Genomic DNA, 15,622 nt, shown 5'->3' on the forward strand with positions numbered 1-15,622 from the left:
TAATGACACATCCCCTTTGTCCCTAGTGGTCTGCCCAGTGTCCTGCATGCAGTTTTATATATATAAAACTGTTCTTTCTGCCAGGAAACTGGAGATTGTCCATAGCAACCAAAACTGTCTCTTTACATCAAAAGTGGTTTTAGACCAGCTAGAAAAAAGCGATAATAAATTATAATCACTTGCAGAATTGAGCGATAGTGATTTGTGAGGAGATCCGTCATCAAACACTAAAAGTAACAAAAGCTACAATTCTGCAACTGAGCAAATTTCAGTGTTTTTGATTTGATTACATTATTATATAATTTTTATTATTATTATATTATTATTTGTTATAATTATTTATAGTTATTTATTATATTATAATTTTTTATTTCGTTTTTCAAACTTTATCATACCCGGGATGTCTACTAGACTCTTGTTTGGACAGATTTAAGTGAACTATTTCTAAGAATTATAGGCCTACAATATAAAACGCCAAATTTCTGTGCAAAATAATGGTACTGCTTTCAGCACCTAAAATCTGAAATAATCATACCGCCAGGGAGGTTAAAGTAGCATTCGATAGTATTTAACTACTTTTTTATGCTATCAATTGTTTTAAATTATTGCATTTTAGACAACTTCGTAAACAATACCCATTTTATAATCTGGGGGATATGTCAGCACAGACACTTACATTATTTACTATTCTCTGCCGCTGGCTCCAGGTTGCACAGTGCTGCTTTTCCAGACTACTGGTGCATCATGCGTACCTCACAGGCACTAGTTCTGAAAGGACAGTGATAACCCCTGATCCTGCCAGTCACTCACTTGGAAGAGGTGGGAACAGGGGAATGGCTTGCACCATAGGCTTCAGGGTTGTCTGCTTCTGTAAACACATGCAGCATAAGGGGACTGGCAACATATAAGGATTGAGTGAGCGCTAAGCCCAACACAGTGTTAACCCCCAGCCTGACTGATCTCAATGAGGAACTAATTACACAAGATGGTGTAATTAGTTCCTCATTGAGGAACTAATACACTAATTACTAACTAATCAGGCCTGAGGAAGGAGCGTAGCTGCGCAAACGCGTCGCCTATTCACTCCAGATTCCGGAAGTGACCTCATCCCCCTTATGAGTAAATGTTAACCTATCACAGGACTAAAAAAGGAAAAATTGCCGGGTAATGATGCTCCTGAAAACAGAGGAAGTTTGGGAACCACAGGTTTCTATTCATGGGAAGATACTTGTGTCATCTGATAATGTTGACATGCGCCTCACTAAGTCTTTGTTTTGTTTAATATTCTATATTTTCCTTTTTCATTATCCTCCATATAAATTTATTAAATAGGATTGGCTGAACATCTTTATTAAGGCCGGGTTCACACATATGCGAATTGGATGACAGGAGAGTGTGACCGACTCTCAATGGAGACGGTTCACACAGCTCCGGGGCGGCTGTGGTCCACATTTAAAAAGGGTCCTGTGTGTCTTCTGGTCTGATTCAGGTGCGAATTCAGGCAAATATTGGGACCCAATTCACACCTGGATCGGTGAAGAAGGACACACTGGACCCCATGCTGTGAACCGCGGCCGAAGATATGTGAACCCAGCCTCAAGGATAAATAAGTGTACTTTTCAAACACATTTGCTCTTTTAATATACAAAGGCTAATGAAACATGCCAGCAAATGTATTTTATATACCTTACGATACTATGGTATAGTTAGTAGAAGTTTTGACTAACTATACCATCACATTGATGAATGAGAACCTTCACAGACAACTCTGGGAATATGCACGCTTCTGAAAGTTTACACCTATTGGCTGTCAGACGCCAAATGTTTTCCATGTGTTTATGTTTCTTTACACGTGATTCTCACACTGCACTAAAGACATATAGAAATAATAATATTATAGCTAAGGGCACTATGGGCTACCTAAGAGGAGCAACATAACATTTAAAGCGATAGTAAAGTCCACTTTTTTACTTGCACCTACAGGTAAGCCTTATTATAGACTTACCTGTACAGTGAATATCTCCTAAGCTTGCACTGCAGCCGGGGACATCATCAGCACATGCTCTCTGACTTGATGACAAACCTGTGCCGTATCTTCAGAGCTCTCTGCTGTAACGGACTCCTGCACACATGCATGGAAGTGATGCCATCATGGCTCAGCCATTCATACAGCCAGAGCCTGCAAACCTGGAAGGAAGACCAGGTGAGGATGGAAGCCCTGGCAGTGGACAGCACGCCGCTGGAGGGCTTCATTTTAAGCCATAATGTCAGTATGCCATAATGTGCTAGTATGCGGTGCATACTAGCACATTATATCAGTAACTTGCAGGTGGACTTTTTTTTGTTCTTCAAGGACTTTGCTACCGCTTTAAAGCTGTAAACAACTAAATAGAGTTCTTTTATATATATGAGAACTGTTAGTTATCTGCATTCAGCCTTGCTATCCAGCCACCCCTCCACATCCCCTGCAACTACAGCTCTACAATGGGACTTGACAACCCCAGTTTACCGATTGGACAACTAAGGGGAAACAGCACACTGTTGAAGTCCTGCCTGTGTTTACTTCTTCTGTCACAGGTTCTCTGCCAGCACATGACAACTGTTGCAAAGCCTGATTGGTTCCTAGTGCTGGACCTCTCTATTCAAGACTGGGTGGTACTTTATGGGGGATCATAGGAGGCTTATATCAAGACAGATTAAAGTACTTAAACAAGTTGCATTTATAAATAATTTTTTTTTTTATAAATACATAACTGCTTTATTTGTGATTTTATATTTGCCTGGAGATAAACTTTAGTATTGATCTCAAAGTTGAACATATCCTATAATTCTGAATGTACTATGCCTATGGTTTAGCTTAGAAAATTTTTGTGCTTATTATGTAAAACCAACATAGTATGCAAAGCTGTACAGTCACACAGCATTTATTCTTTTATATTGGTCCCTGCACCAAAGGAGCTTACAATCTAATGTCCTTACCTCAGGCTAAAGAATACTGACAGGACAATTTTGTCAGAAGAAAACAGTTGTTAAACTTAACCAAAGTTTTTGGATTGTAGAAAAATCTGGACATTTAAATAAATTCAACGTGCATAATCAGTTACTTGCTCTGAAGATAGAGCCTGATCAGAATCGGTCAAAACATTCATGCTTGGCAAAACCAACCATGATTGACATGTCTGCCCTGATTGCATTTTGATGAGCTGAACAACCCATTACACACTTCTGTCTCTCGAGGACACCAGCGGCAATATCTACCAGCTAGAGTTCCTAGCTGCCAAGCAAGGGAGTCTTGCTATTCCAGCTGCAATCACTAAAAGGTAAAATGAATCTATATGTGGACACTAATTCCACAGTGTTCTACAAGGAATACCACCATTTGGTTTGGTTCCAGCCATACACGCTATGGGGCTGATTTGGAAGGAACATAAAATCTAATATTTTGGATTAGGGTAGTAAACCCACACAAACACAGGGTGAATATGTATATTCTTTGCATATAGAGTCCCTAGCATAATTAAACATAGGATTCTGCAAGGCAGGAGTGCTAACCTTGTACCCCCGACATAAACCACAGCGATAAGAGTAAGTCCTCCTATTAATTGCAGCGGGTGGCAGCTGGAAACTCTGATGCAGTAATATTTCCACAGTGGGTGGTTCAGCCTTCAAGCCTCCAATCAATCTAAAATATCCTAAGGCCACTACAGGTTAGGATAGGGCTACATGAGTGATTGAAATCACTGGTTAGTAAGAGATTTAACCCTTGACAAATGCTTCAGTTAAAATCAATGCACTGCAAATGAAGCAATTGCCCAGAAGGAGTTAAACCTCTCACTGGTGATTAAAAATCGCCCACGTAGCTCTAGGCTAACTAGTAAGTACTGGTGGTATGTAGCATTTCTACCTTACTACTCCCTGCAAGAACAGAAATAGAAGAGAACGCTAACAAAGTTGCACATTGCTGTAAAAATAAAAGACTGAAAACCAAACTAAAGGCATCTGTGCCTTCAAAGGTTCTTTTTTTTTTGTTACTCTTCCATTTTATAGAACCAGGACGGGTCATGTTAATCAGCGGGGACATTGTACAAAACAGTTTCATCAGACAAAATAGGAAAAGCACCTAAAGAAGTGGTTGATATCATGTCTACAGATCCGGTTTGCTGTGGCTCACGTCTTCTATCCATCTCCGCTCAAACGTCCGGGGAGAGCGCACTACTGTGCGTGAAACCTCATCTCTGATGTGTACTGAGCTTTCCGCGGCATGTCAAACCCATTACCTGCAAGGAGCAATCTTCTGCAGGTGGCTAAATTACATCCTGTCCTTTCAAAAGAGCAGATGAGCTCTCTTGAGTCACAAGAGACCTCCTGACGGCAATTAGGATTCAAGCAGCGTGTGCCATCTACATACTTGCTGTCCTTTTGACTCTTTCATTTCAGTCCAATGACTGAGCTCTTCATCGCCTGAGCTGTTCAAACCTAGGGATATCCAACCTATCATCTCTTTGCGCTTCATGCTGCGCTTGTTATAGACAGACAATATGAGAGTCACGTCCGACAGCTGAAACAGGGCTACTTGGAAAATAAAGGTTTCTTTGTACAGGGGGTTGGGCTGGCCTCTTCGCGTTGATGTCTTACATTTTGACATTTCCTGGCCCATGGAATTCAGCAGTGTTAACTTTACGTAGGTATCTATAAAAAGCAATGAGATAGTTTAGTATAGGAGCTATATTGTCATGGCTTGTTAGTGTTCAATGCATCGCTTGGGAAGGATATGGTGTATACCATTCATATGAACAAAAGAAAATAATTTATTCAGATCTGCTGCAATATTCAATGTGCACCTCTATGCTGTGAAGGAGGAGAGTAAAGGGAGTAGACTGTGCCTTCGGTTCGAACATGAAGATTTTAGTGTATTGTACTATTTAGTGTACTGTTGGCTCTAGGCTGGTAAAAAGGAGGAGCTGTATTTAATGTTGGAATGCATGCTAAAATTTCTAAGTTAATTGTCAATTTTGGCTCTTTCAGTTTAAAAGAGAAGTATGAGATTTCTTTTTTCTTTTTATTCATACTTACCTAGGTGGATGGTCCGGTTCGATGCTGCATGCGTCCCCTGCTGGCTCTAACACTGAGAACAGAGCGATCAAGCATGGCTGATTGCTCGGTTCTCACAGCTCCGTGAGCAGAGAGCTGGTGTCTGTCAGTCACCAGCTCTCTGCTCTGCCCCCTGTGCTCACTGGAGCGGCTGGGCTGTGGAGGGGGCGGGAGTGGCCGTCTTAGGCTCTCAGTCCAGTCCAGGCATGTAGGTGGATCCAGACCATATGGTCGCAATCTTTACCAACCCTGGAACGGCTCTGTGATGTCAGCTGAAAACGGGTCACAGGAGTGTAGAACGAACTGCACTTCTGTGATCCACAGGAGAAGTACAGCCAAATGAACTTTGGCTGTACTTAACTGTCCAATGCATGGAACAGGGGGCTCCCAGCACCACTGCATGTCTGGTAGATGATTATTATAAATAACGGCACACATAGAGTTTGCTGTTCTACTGGAATACTGATCCAAACTGGTTCAGACCCAGTAAAAGTAAGTCACTTTATTTAATCAGTAAACTGCTGCAGGTCCAGTCACTCTTATCCTGTGGTTTCAGAAAGGAGGAGCTTTAGGAGCTACAAGGAATGTAGTGTATGTTTGGGCAGAAAAACACCAAAAATATATTTGCTACATCCCTGCAATGCATCCATATTTCCTCATGTTTTGTCCCTTTAAGCTGAACTCTGGAAAACACAAAAAACATTACTTTGAAGTGGTGCTCCCCCTGCAGGGGGGAAATAAGCAGCTTGTTAAGGCCTAGGGTGCTAAGAAAAGGACCTTTACTTACCTCATCCCTCACTCCCCCAGTAGCTGCTGCTCAACTCTTCTCCCTCTGCCTCTGGTCCCTCTGCATCCTCACTTACAATGTGGGGCTTTTGGCTATTGTCCATGCATTGTACTTTACTTGATGACATCAAGAGAGTAGGTGTTCTGTGGCTCAACTCTAGTAGAACTAAACAGAGCTGACAACACTGCTGGAGTTTTCACTTGCTTTGTGCACTGGTAAAAATCAGTTGGTGGAGGGGGATTATGGTGTGGGGTTGGGCTTGGCCCCTTAGTTCCAGTGAAGGGAACTCTTAAGGCGTCAGTATACAAAGACATTTTGGACAATTTCACACTCCCAACTTTGTGGGAAGAGTTTGGGGATGGCCCCTTCCTGTTCCAACATGACTGTACACCAGTACACAATGCAAGGTCCATAAAGACATGGATGAGCGAGTTCGGGGTGGAGGAACTTGACTGGCCTGCAGAGTTCTGACCTCAACCTGACAGAAGACCTTTGGAATGAATTAGAGTGGAGACTGCGAGCCAGGCCTTCTCGTCCACATCAGTGGCTGACCTCATAAATGTGCTTCTGGAAGAATGGTCAAACATTCCCATAGACACAACCCTAAACCTTGTGGACAGCAATTTCAGAAGAGTTGGAGCTGTTATAGCTGCAAAGAGTGGGCTAACTCAATATTGAACCCTATGGACAAAGACTGGGATGCCATTAAAGTTTATGTGTGTAAAGCCAGGTGTCCCAATACTTTTGGTAATATAGTGTATATTGCATTTTTTTTTTGCCCAGACCTACACTTTAAGCTCTGCCCTATTGTGTCTGCGTAGAAGACTCAGAATGTTAGGATGAGGAATAGTTAGATGTGATAAGCACAGCTATTTCCCAGGGAAAAATTAAGGCACCACAGAAAAAAACTGGAGAAGGATTACGGATACCTGCTTTTTAACACTAGTTTATTCCTCCATTTTCTCTCTGTGATTATTTGGTCTTCTTTTAAAGTGAACCTGTACTTTACCCATTAAAGGGAAAGAAACAGGTTGACTTGACAGTCCAGCCCTGATATGTTCTTTGCCCACTGGAAGCAAGTGAAGGGGTTGGTAATTTCAGGTATGGAGTAATAGCTGCTTTTCTTACCTTCCGCCCATGCACACCACTGGTTGCCTGAGTGGCTAGTTATTAGCCCTGATCAATGTTATGTGGCAACAGAAAGGTCTTTAGACCTGTGTAGGCTCTGACCAGGTGGACTATTTACACAGAACTTGCCTCAGGTGGGTGAACACTGTAAAAGTAAGCATCAATGGGGAAAGGGGAAAAAGTACAGGCTCACTTTAGGCTTTTCAGAGCATAAGTGCTAGTGTCCAGGGTGGGAATAGTGGCGGATCAACTCTGATCCTCAACACTCACATGAAGAACTGGGATTGAACTGAGAGATGGGTGAGCTTTTGAAGGCCTGACAGAGAAGATCTTGACAGGTGGCTGCGCAACCCTATACCTTTAAAGTCACCCTTTAAAGGTATAGGAGGAGAGCATAGGTGTGCACAGCCTATTGCATTAGGATGTGCACCCCAAAGCTCAAACACATATGTTTGTGCATGTGCATATATCCTGAGGATGTCAGTAGAGCAGCAGACAGTTTCATTAGGGCAGAGACTGGTGTGATGATGGATGATGTCAGTAGTTTTTATCCTTTATTATTTTATTTTTTTAATTATTTTTTTACAACTTTTTTTAGGAGCCCTGTTAGGGGGATTTGGTGAAATATCAGGAGTCTGAGCGGTGGGAATCTACGCCACACAGGGTGACACCCTGTGCGCACATCTATGGAGGAGAGCCATACCATTATATTTCCAAAAATACACAAAAATCTTCATTAATGCTAAAACTACATAAATAAAATACAAGAGGTGTATACACATCCCTGCTCTCTTCCTTTCCAGCATATTGCTAATTGTTTGCAAAAGGACAGGTGTACTTTATAACATGCCAATAGGAAAATTAAAGGTTTAAAAGTTTAACACTGGAAGAAATAAGAGAAAACAATTATAGACATAGAATATTAGTCTTGGCTCAGTACAGTTCAGCCAGCTGCATTAGCATATGAGGTATACCTCATAATCCTCTTGCATTCTTAATCGTTGCTCTAAGCGAAATAATATAGCGTTACTAACACCGAGCAAGCTTTGTCTAGCCACAACACTTCAAGCATACCACTGCGTTTTTGGAGACTAAAACGACATAAACAGGGGGAATGAGAACAATTCATGAAAGGGAAGGGGGTGGTGGTGGTGGTGGGGGGGTCAAGGAACAGAAGTGCAATGATGACATCAGAACAGCTGAGGATGTAATGCCAAATATGGAGACTGATGAGGATCACTCTGCATGGATGAGGTTTAGCCTCACAGATCTTGGCTTTAACCCTTCCAGCACAGCAAGAGGCTGACACACCAGCGTAGGATTTGCGTCCCTGGTTCCGTCGGGCTCTGCTAGGGTTAAATGCATCAGATCTGGAGCCAAGCATCCCTTGAATGCTTTCAGACTGCAATTTTATCACATTTGTCTCCTATCTGGTTATAGATGTTGCACAAATATTCATGCTGTAGACAGAGAAGATTTGAGCTAACAGCCTCATGTGGCTTTGTAAAAAAAAAAAAAAAAAAATATGGTCATTTTCAGTGGCAACGACAGAAAGCTGTTGAAGAGAAGAAAGAACAATTATGTCCTGGGGTGGCTTCCAGTCATAGGAGATGTGTGCCAAATGTGTGCTAGATGGCTTGGTATTATGAAACGTACAAAAAAAAAAAAAAAAAAAAAAGGATGTGTGTCTAATACTGAGTCATGAAATTACAGTCATGCTGGGTTAAAATGGACAATGCAGGATAATTGCAAGTTAAGACTAGCTTTTTTCCTGGCTGTCAGAAAAAAAAAAAAAACCCTTTACCCATTTGACACATCCGAGGGTACTTCAACTGCCTTTTACTATGTGTGATGATGGCAGAAGTAGAGATACTTTTAAAACAGAACTGCAACAAACAGCTAAACCGAAAATCAAAATACATATTTGGATACGGTTTTATTTGCCAAAGAATTAGCAACCCTCTCGTAATTCACACACTTGTGCTACACAACACAGTCAAGAAGATAATTGCAGTATTCACTGGTTCATCTTCACTGTGTCCTGTGACTTCTGCAAGATGGGTTGCATGGACAATTGGTTGCATTTCCAGTAAAGCTGGCCATACATGGATCATATTTTGGCAGATTCCTGCTGAATTTAGCACATTTTTTTTTTTGTGGGTGGCCTAGCTGGCACCACCAGGCTGAACAAAAGCAAATTTTTTAATCGCCTTTTGTCAAAAGTTTGAAACATTCTCAGCCAAACAGTCCCTGCATTTGATTTGCTGTCAGAATACAATAGCTGACATGGGAAATTCATCTATCAGGGATGCAGGAGCGAAGCAAGTGATTTCTCTTGTTCAGCCCGCTTTAGTCCCCTCTCACCATAACCTGTATGGGTATACTGGGATTGATTTACTAAAACTGGAGAGTGCGAAATCTGGTGCAGCTCTCCATAGAAACCAATCAGCTGCCAGGTTTTTGTTTGTCAAAGCTTAAAGGATAAGTACACCTTTGGGAAAATGTTACGTTTCCCCGATTTTAAGGTGGAACGTGTAACATGTTCCCAGTGCTGCAGCTACTGCCTGCTGCCCAACCTCCCTGTGGTAGCAGTACGGGGAGAAGTTCCACTGTTTAAAAATCAGCTTGGCCGTGTAGAGCTCTGCCCACGTGATTGCGTCATTCAATCACACAGCTCCGTGTGTCTGAATGAACTACAAGCCCCGACATCCTTAGCGGCTGTCGGCTTGTAGTTCTCAGTGAACCACTACGGCGCTGTGAAGTGCCGTGATAGTTCATTGAGTCTTCCTGTCAGGGAGTATCAGCTTACCCATAAGGGATGTACGGGTAAGCCGATACACTGACAGTGTACAGGAAACCTGCATGGCATCAGCAATCTGCTGATCGCTGGTGCATTGCTTTCAAGGCTCCTGCAACAAAAAATTATAAATGCACATTTTTTTTACCGGTAAAAAATGTTCCTTTTCTTTCTTTTGAAAGTGAACTTATCTTTTAATTGAACAAGCTGAAGTTAGAAGCTGATTGGCTACCATGCACAGCTGCACCAGATTTTGTACCCCCCAGTTTTAGTAAATTAACCCCACTGTCTTGTTTGCCCCACAGCCCTTCTCCAGCCCATCTCCACAGAAGTTATGGTTTTCCATACACTGCACTGATGATGGTCAAAACGCCTGAAATTAGCTGTATGTGGTTTAAAATAAATGGCTCTATATTAGGAAATATTTCCACTATATACCAGCGGTTCTGAATGTATATCTGGCTGGTAGATCATAATGCATAAGGCATGGCCTTGCCCACTGTCCAAAAAGGAGTAATAATCTTCTTATTTTTGGGATATGTGATGAAATGAGACATGTGAAGGCCTTCTATACTAGGAAGGTCTTGCTGTGCTATGTACCAATTCAGTTGGAAGACTTCTTGATTGCTTTAGTCCCATCTCTGTTTCTAAAGAGAGTTGCAAATCCTTTTTTGGGTTAAACAGTATATAAAACCATGGGGTTGATTTACTAAAACTGGAGAGTGCAAAATCTGGTGCAGCTCTGCATAGAAACCAATCAGCTTCCAGGTTTTATTGTCAAAGCTTAATTGAACAAGCGGAAGTTAGAAGCTGATTGGCTACCAGGCACAGCTGCACCAGATTCTGAGTGCACCAGTTTTAGTAAATCCTCCCCCATATATTTAACTGTTGGCCTAAATTCTGCTTTAAGTATTCATTAACTTTTTAGTCATAATAGTATATTATTTTTGACTAAGTCAGAGTTTTATATCCTGCCTTTAGGTAATGTAAGATTACTACATCATTGTGATTGTATTTGGAGATATTTATATGCAGTCTGTAAACCTTCATCCATCAGCAGAGATTGGTACCATCAACAAACCCATTAGGTGTACTACAGGTAACAGACATATCTGAACAAAAAAACAAAACAATATGGTGGACAGCTTTACTGCTGGCAAGTTTTCCCGGGCATGATAAAGACAACATCCAAGCTTGCCTCTATGGGACTCACCTCGAATTATATAAACCTGTCCACCTATCAAGTGTTTAAGACAACAGAACAGTCCATCTGACAACAGAGGGTAGGAAGCAGAAAAAGAAATAAATTACAAGAGTTGGGTGAGAGAGGGTTAAAGGTTAGAGGTTGACCATTACAGTACCAGATACTGCAGCCCTGGGTTGGGGCTTAGACCGAAGGTTTGAAAGGTTTGCTCAGAGAAACAGGCTGAATATTGATTACCATTTTGTACTTGCTCTGCAGCTAGACAGGCTTTGGTGAATGAATGAGAAATTACGCTACTCTTTAGAGATGAATGAAACTGTGGTTAAGAAACCAGTGTAGATAAGGAGTGGACATTGCTATGCACAGAGACTGCTTCCTGTGCATTTTCGTGAATGCCAATGTCAATCCATGTGCTTGCCCATGCAACTTTATAAAGCAAAATTACTGCAGTTTATAAATTGCTATGTAATGCGGTTGGTCTGTTTTTATTTATAATGGGCCCCAACATTAATTCTTTACCTTAATCTGACTTATTTCTTTTAAAGAGTTGGCTATTGTCGAGCTGCCAGGTTGCAAAATGCTAATACAGGCACTAGCTTGTTGGAAGAATTTAGGAATCATGCTCCACCCGTTAGTACCACCCTTTACACGTTATATAAATGCAGTCGGAGATTGGGGTATGTTGGTGACTGCCCTATTCTATCTCACAAAAGCTTCTATACACAATGGTCTCATAGGTCCCCTCTCCCTGTCACTCTGCATAGGAGGTCAACAAAGGTTGGGCTATCAAGCTTTAAAAATGAAATATTTGAAATCTACAGGTAAAATGTTAGTTCGCAACATAACCAGGCTTCGGATCTGAAGATGAGGGTTTACCCTTTGAAACTAGGGTACATCCTCCCAAGACCTATGAGCACGCTGAGTGGACTGTACAAATGTAATTTCCTGATGAGCTTTTTCTGTTGTACCATTTGTAATTAGATATTCATTCTTCTCATTTATTAATAAATGGTTATTGAGATAATGTGCTAGGCTGGTGTTCCCTCTCTTCCTTGTGTTTTCTTCAGTTGGTTGTTGAGACTTCCCCAGTCTTGTGAGGGCAGCAAGGCATGGTGCGTGTGTATCTGGAACCAGAATATGGATCTGTAGGAAGATTTTGTGTACACCACCATACTTATGAGCAAGAGGTGTACTGTTCACTTGGCATAAGAAATATAAATATAACCTTACTGGGGATCAGCATTTAATCTTGGCTCCTTTTACTCATAGATATAAAGGTAGCCTAATACTAGCACACAAATTCTATTTAGCTGCTGTGGAATGGCAGAAGGTGAGCTGTATATGCAAGATGCATCTCGTCATTTCAATGAACCAGCCCGAATGGTAGTGAAATAGTTCAAAGGAAAATATTTGTTTTGATCCTGAAGTTACACAACATGAAACCATAAGACAAATTAAGTGATATGTCTGCCCAAAAGGATTTTTTTTTTTATTATTTGTCTGCTGACATGTTAAGTTACTGGACTGCGGAGTTGAAATGAACCAATAAATCGTTTGTTCCAGAAACCGATCAGGAGTAACACTAGTGTGACACCAACAGTAACCACAAATTAGAGATGAGAACTTCATTGAGGAGGAAAGGGGATTTTGCTGCCTAACGCCTACTGATATTTAACAAGCAAGTGTTTGTGCATATATGTAGTACTGGAAAGAAAACATGTACATCTGGGCCCTCTTTATAAAATGCTAGTTACCAGGCTCTCTCTGCTTTCAGCACTTATTCAATCTTAGACCGCAAAGAAGTATGCAGAAAGTGCTTATCTGCATACTTGTTCTGCCTCAGTGTCTCCAATGGTATGGAAGCCAGGAGAAGAGCAAGACAGCAAGGCAGCTCGCATTTTTAGAAAAGAGCCCATCTCTAAACTCATTTTATCTTGCCAATCTCTTTTTATAAGTGAGGTCTCCAGAACTGCACACAGTATTCTAAGTGGGGGTCTAGCTCAAGATTTGTATAGAGGAATCAGGACTTCCTTCCTCCTGTTGGTGACACCTCTAATGATACACTCTAGAATTCTATTTGCTTTTCCCACTGCTCGGTCACACCGTTTGCTCATTTTGCAATCATCTCAAATAAGTACTCCCAAATCTTTTTCCTCTGTAGCACAGTGATTTTCCTTAACAGCAGAAGTTAGAATATTCATACTACACTATACTTTGGGGTTCAGGGCTGAGGGCACATTCAAGCTGCCACTTTACTAACTTTACATGATGCAAGAAGAGCTTAAAGCTGAACTCCACGGAAAAAAGATTTACCCCTGCTGTGAGTCCCCCTCCCCATTGCAAGGGTGAACTGCTCATTTTGCCTGGGGGATGATGATAAGGTGATATACTTGCCTTAAAATGTTTGTAAGCCTAAGAAAAAAAAAAAAATTGATCCTGTTCCCTTAAAGTGGATGTAAACCCGATTTTTTTTTAAAATCATACTGTAGAGTATAAGATTTCCTATCATTTGAGCCCAGTCTTGCCACACAGAGTTAATCCATCTCTGAGCAATCCTCTTTTATTGTTCAGTGAGAAAAATCTTGACAAACTGAGAAAAACTTTGTCAAATACTCCCCCTTGCTGTGAGTGACAGCCTAAGACACATGCATTATTTTTTAATTCCCTCCCCCACTCCTTTCTTCAGCAGCTCTGCCAGGATTGGCTGTTCCACACCTCAGCATGATTTGGCATGCTGAAGTCATGTGGTTACTTTCCTGTCTTTTCACTGGATGTTAGAGATCATAGCAGAAGTTCAGTATTAGAAATAAATAGGAGAAAATGCATATTGACAAGGGGAGTGTAGAGGTGGGCGGGGAGTCTACTGACATCACGACTCCACCCACCGAGCTCCAGACAACAGACCCACCCACAGAATATGCAGTTTTTCAGGTCTAATAACAGACAGAAGGGAGACATTTGACAGGTAAGGATACATGCAGGAGGCATGTATATCCTTATAGATAACCCCTATGGCAGTAGTTTAGAAAGGATGACATTTGGTTTACATCCACTTTAAGGCATGCATACCAGCACAGTGCTTGTGCTGTGTAATTTGGTCCCCTGTATAACCTAAAATACCCAGCTAATCCTGCCCTTCCCCCTGTAAACTGACCACAGTATATCATGGCTGCTGAGCCCTGACATTGTGGTCAGTTTACATGTCTCCGTCATCCGCTGTCTCTCCTCTGTCCTCCCCCCCTCCCTGCCTGTCAGCTAGTGATAGTGCCACTCTGCTCCCCTCCCCTTCCTGCTACTATAATAACTATTTTATATTCATACAATCCCCAGTGTTAGATAACGATATGTGCCCCACTGTATTTGCTGTATAAAAAAATATGCAGATTTCTATCTTGCTTCAAAGCGCCTCCCGGCACTCACAAACTCCTCCTTTCCTACCCTCCTCCCAGCTGATGTCAGCGGGAGTTCTCGGCCCCTCCCGCTGTAGCTGTCAGCCTGGGAGAGGAAAGCGGTCACGTGAGCGCCGGGAGGAGCTCTGAAATAAGGTAGAAATCTGCATATTTTGTATACTGCACATACAGTGGGGCACATACCGTTATCTAACAGATAGGAATGTATTATCATAACATAGTGGCCTTTCAACCACTTTAATATTCGCTCCTGCAAGCAACTGGTCCTCAAAAGCCTCTTACCTTTGCTGCCCAAATGATCTCAGACTTCTGATGTCATCCCTTACAAGGTAGTACCAGTAGTCCTGCATTGTACAGGAGAATGACAAGGGTCTGCCCACAACCCGGAGTGTCGAACATTGCAGAGTGAAATAAATTGATGAATAAGGTAAGTATATCACCTTATTCTTCATCCTCTGGCCAAAAGGAGCAGATAGCTGTTGCAGTGGGAGGGGGGCCCGTTGCAAGGCTAAAACATTTTTCCCTAGAGTTCAATTTTAATTTACAGGGATGATATACATGGTTTTAGATTAACACAGTCTAACAGTCTCTTCACTATAGCATCCATTGCCAACATACTGGCCTTATTTATAGTTCTCACTGTAACACAGATTACAAAACAAAACCCTTATGCCGCGTACACACGGTCGGACTTTTCGTCTACAAAAGTCCAACGGACGCTGACGGACTAAAGCTGGCTGGTAATCCGATCGTGTGTGGGCTTCTCCGGACTTTCAACGGACTTTTTTAGCCTCAAATCCGACGGACTTTAGATTTGAAACATGCTTCAAATCTTTACGTCGTAAGTACGACGGACCCCGAAATCCGCTCGTCTGTGTGCTAGTCCGACGGACAAAAACCCATGCTAGGGCAGCTATTGGCTACTGGCTATGAACTTCCTTATTTTAGTCCGGTGTACGTCATCACGTACGAATCCGTCGGACTTTTGTGTGGTCGTGTGTAGGCAAGTCCGTTCGTAAGAAAGTCTGCCGCAAGTCCGCCGAAGGTACGTCGGAAGTCTGTTGGACAGGCTGTCGGACTTTTGTAGACGAAAAGTCCGACCGTGTGTACGCGGCATAAGAGCCCATTCACACAGGGGCAACTTTGGATCCGACTTCAAGTCGCCCCAAGTCGCCCCTAGTCGCCTCAAGTCGCACTACACGAAA

At 42.0% G+C, this 15,622-nt stretch overlaps 1 protein-coding gene across 1 annotated transcript in view; it reads right to left on the minus strand.

Annotated features, from left to right (window-relative positions):
* Positions 1–2,578: 2,578 nt before the first annotated feature.
* SYT14 (synaptotagmin 14) overlaps positions 2,579–15,622 on the minus strand; it is a 400,327-nt gene continuing 387,283 nt past the window's right edge. The window contains exons 8-9 of the mRNA XM_073628430.1: positions 11,017–11,073; positions 2,579–4,689 (exon numbers count right to left, since the gene is read on the minus strand). Of these exons, the coding sequence (XP_073484531.1) occupies positions 4,376–4,689; positions 11,017–11,073 (371 nt within the window). The 3' untranslated portion in view covers positions 2,579–4,375. The remainder of the gene's footprint in view (positions 4,690–11,016; positions 11,074–15,622) is intronic.

This window comes from Aquarana catesbeiana, linkage group LG04 (genome assembly GCF_042186555.1).
Source record: "Aquarana catesbeiana isolate 2022-GZ linkage group LG04, ASM4218655v1, whole genome shotgun sequence".
In the NCBI taxonomy this organism is placed as follows: Eukaryota; Metazoa; Chordata; class Amphibia; order Anura; family Ranidae; genus Aquarana; species Aquarana catesbeiana.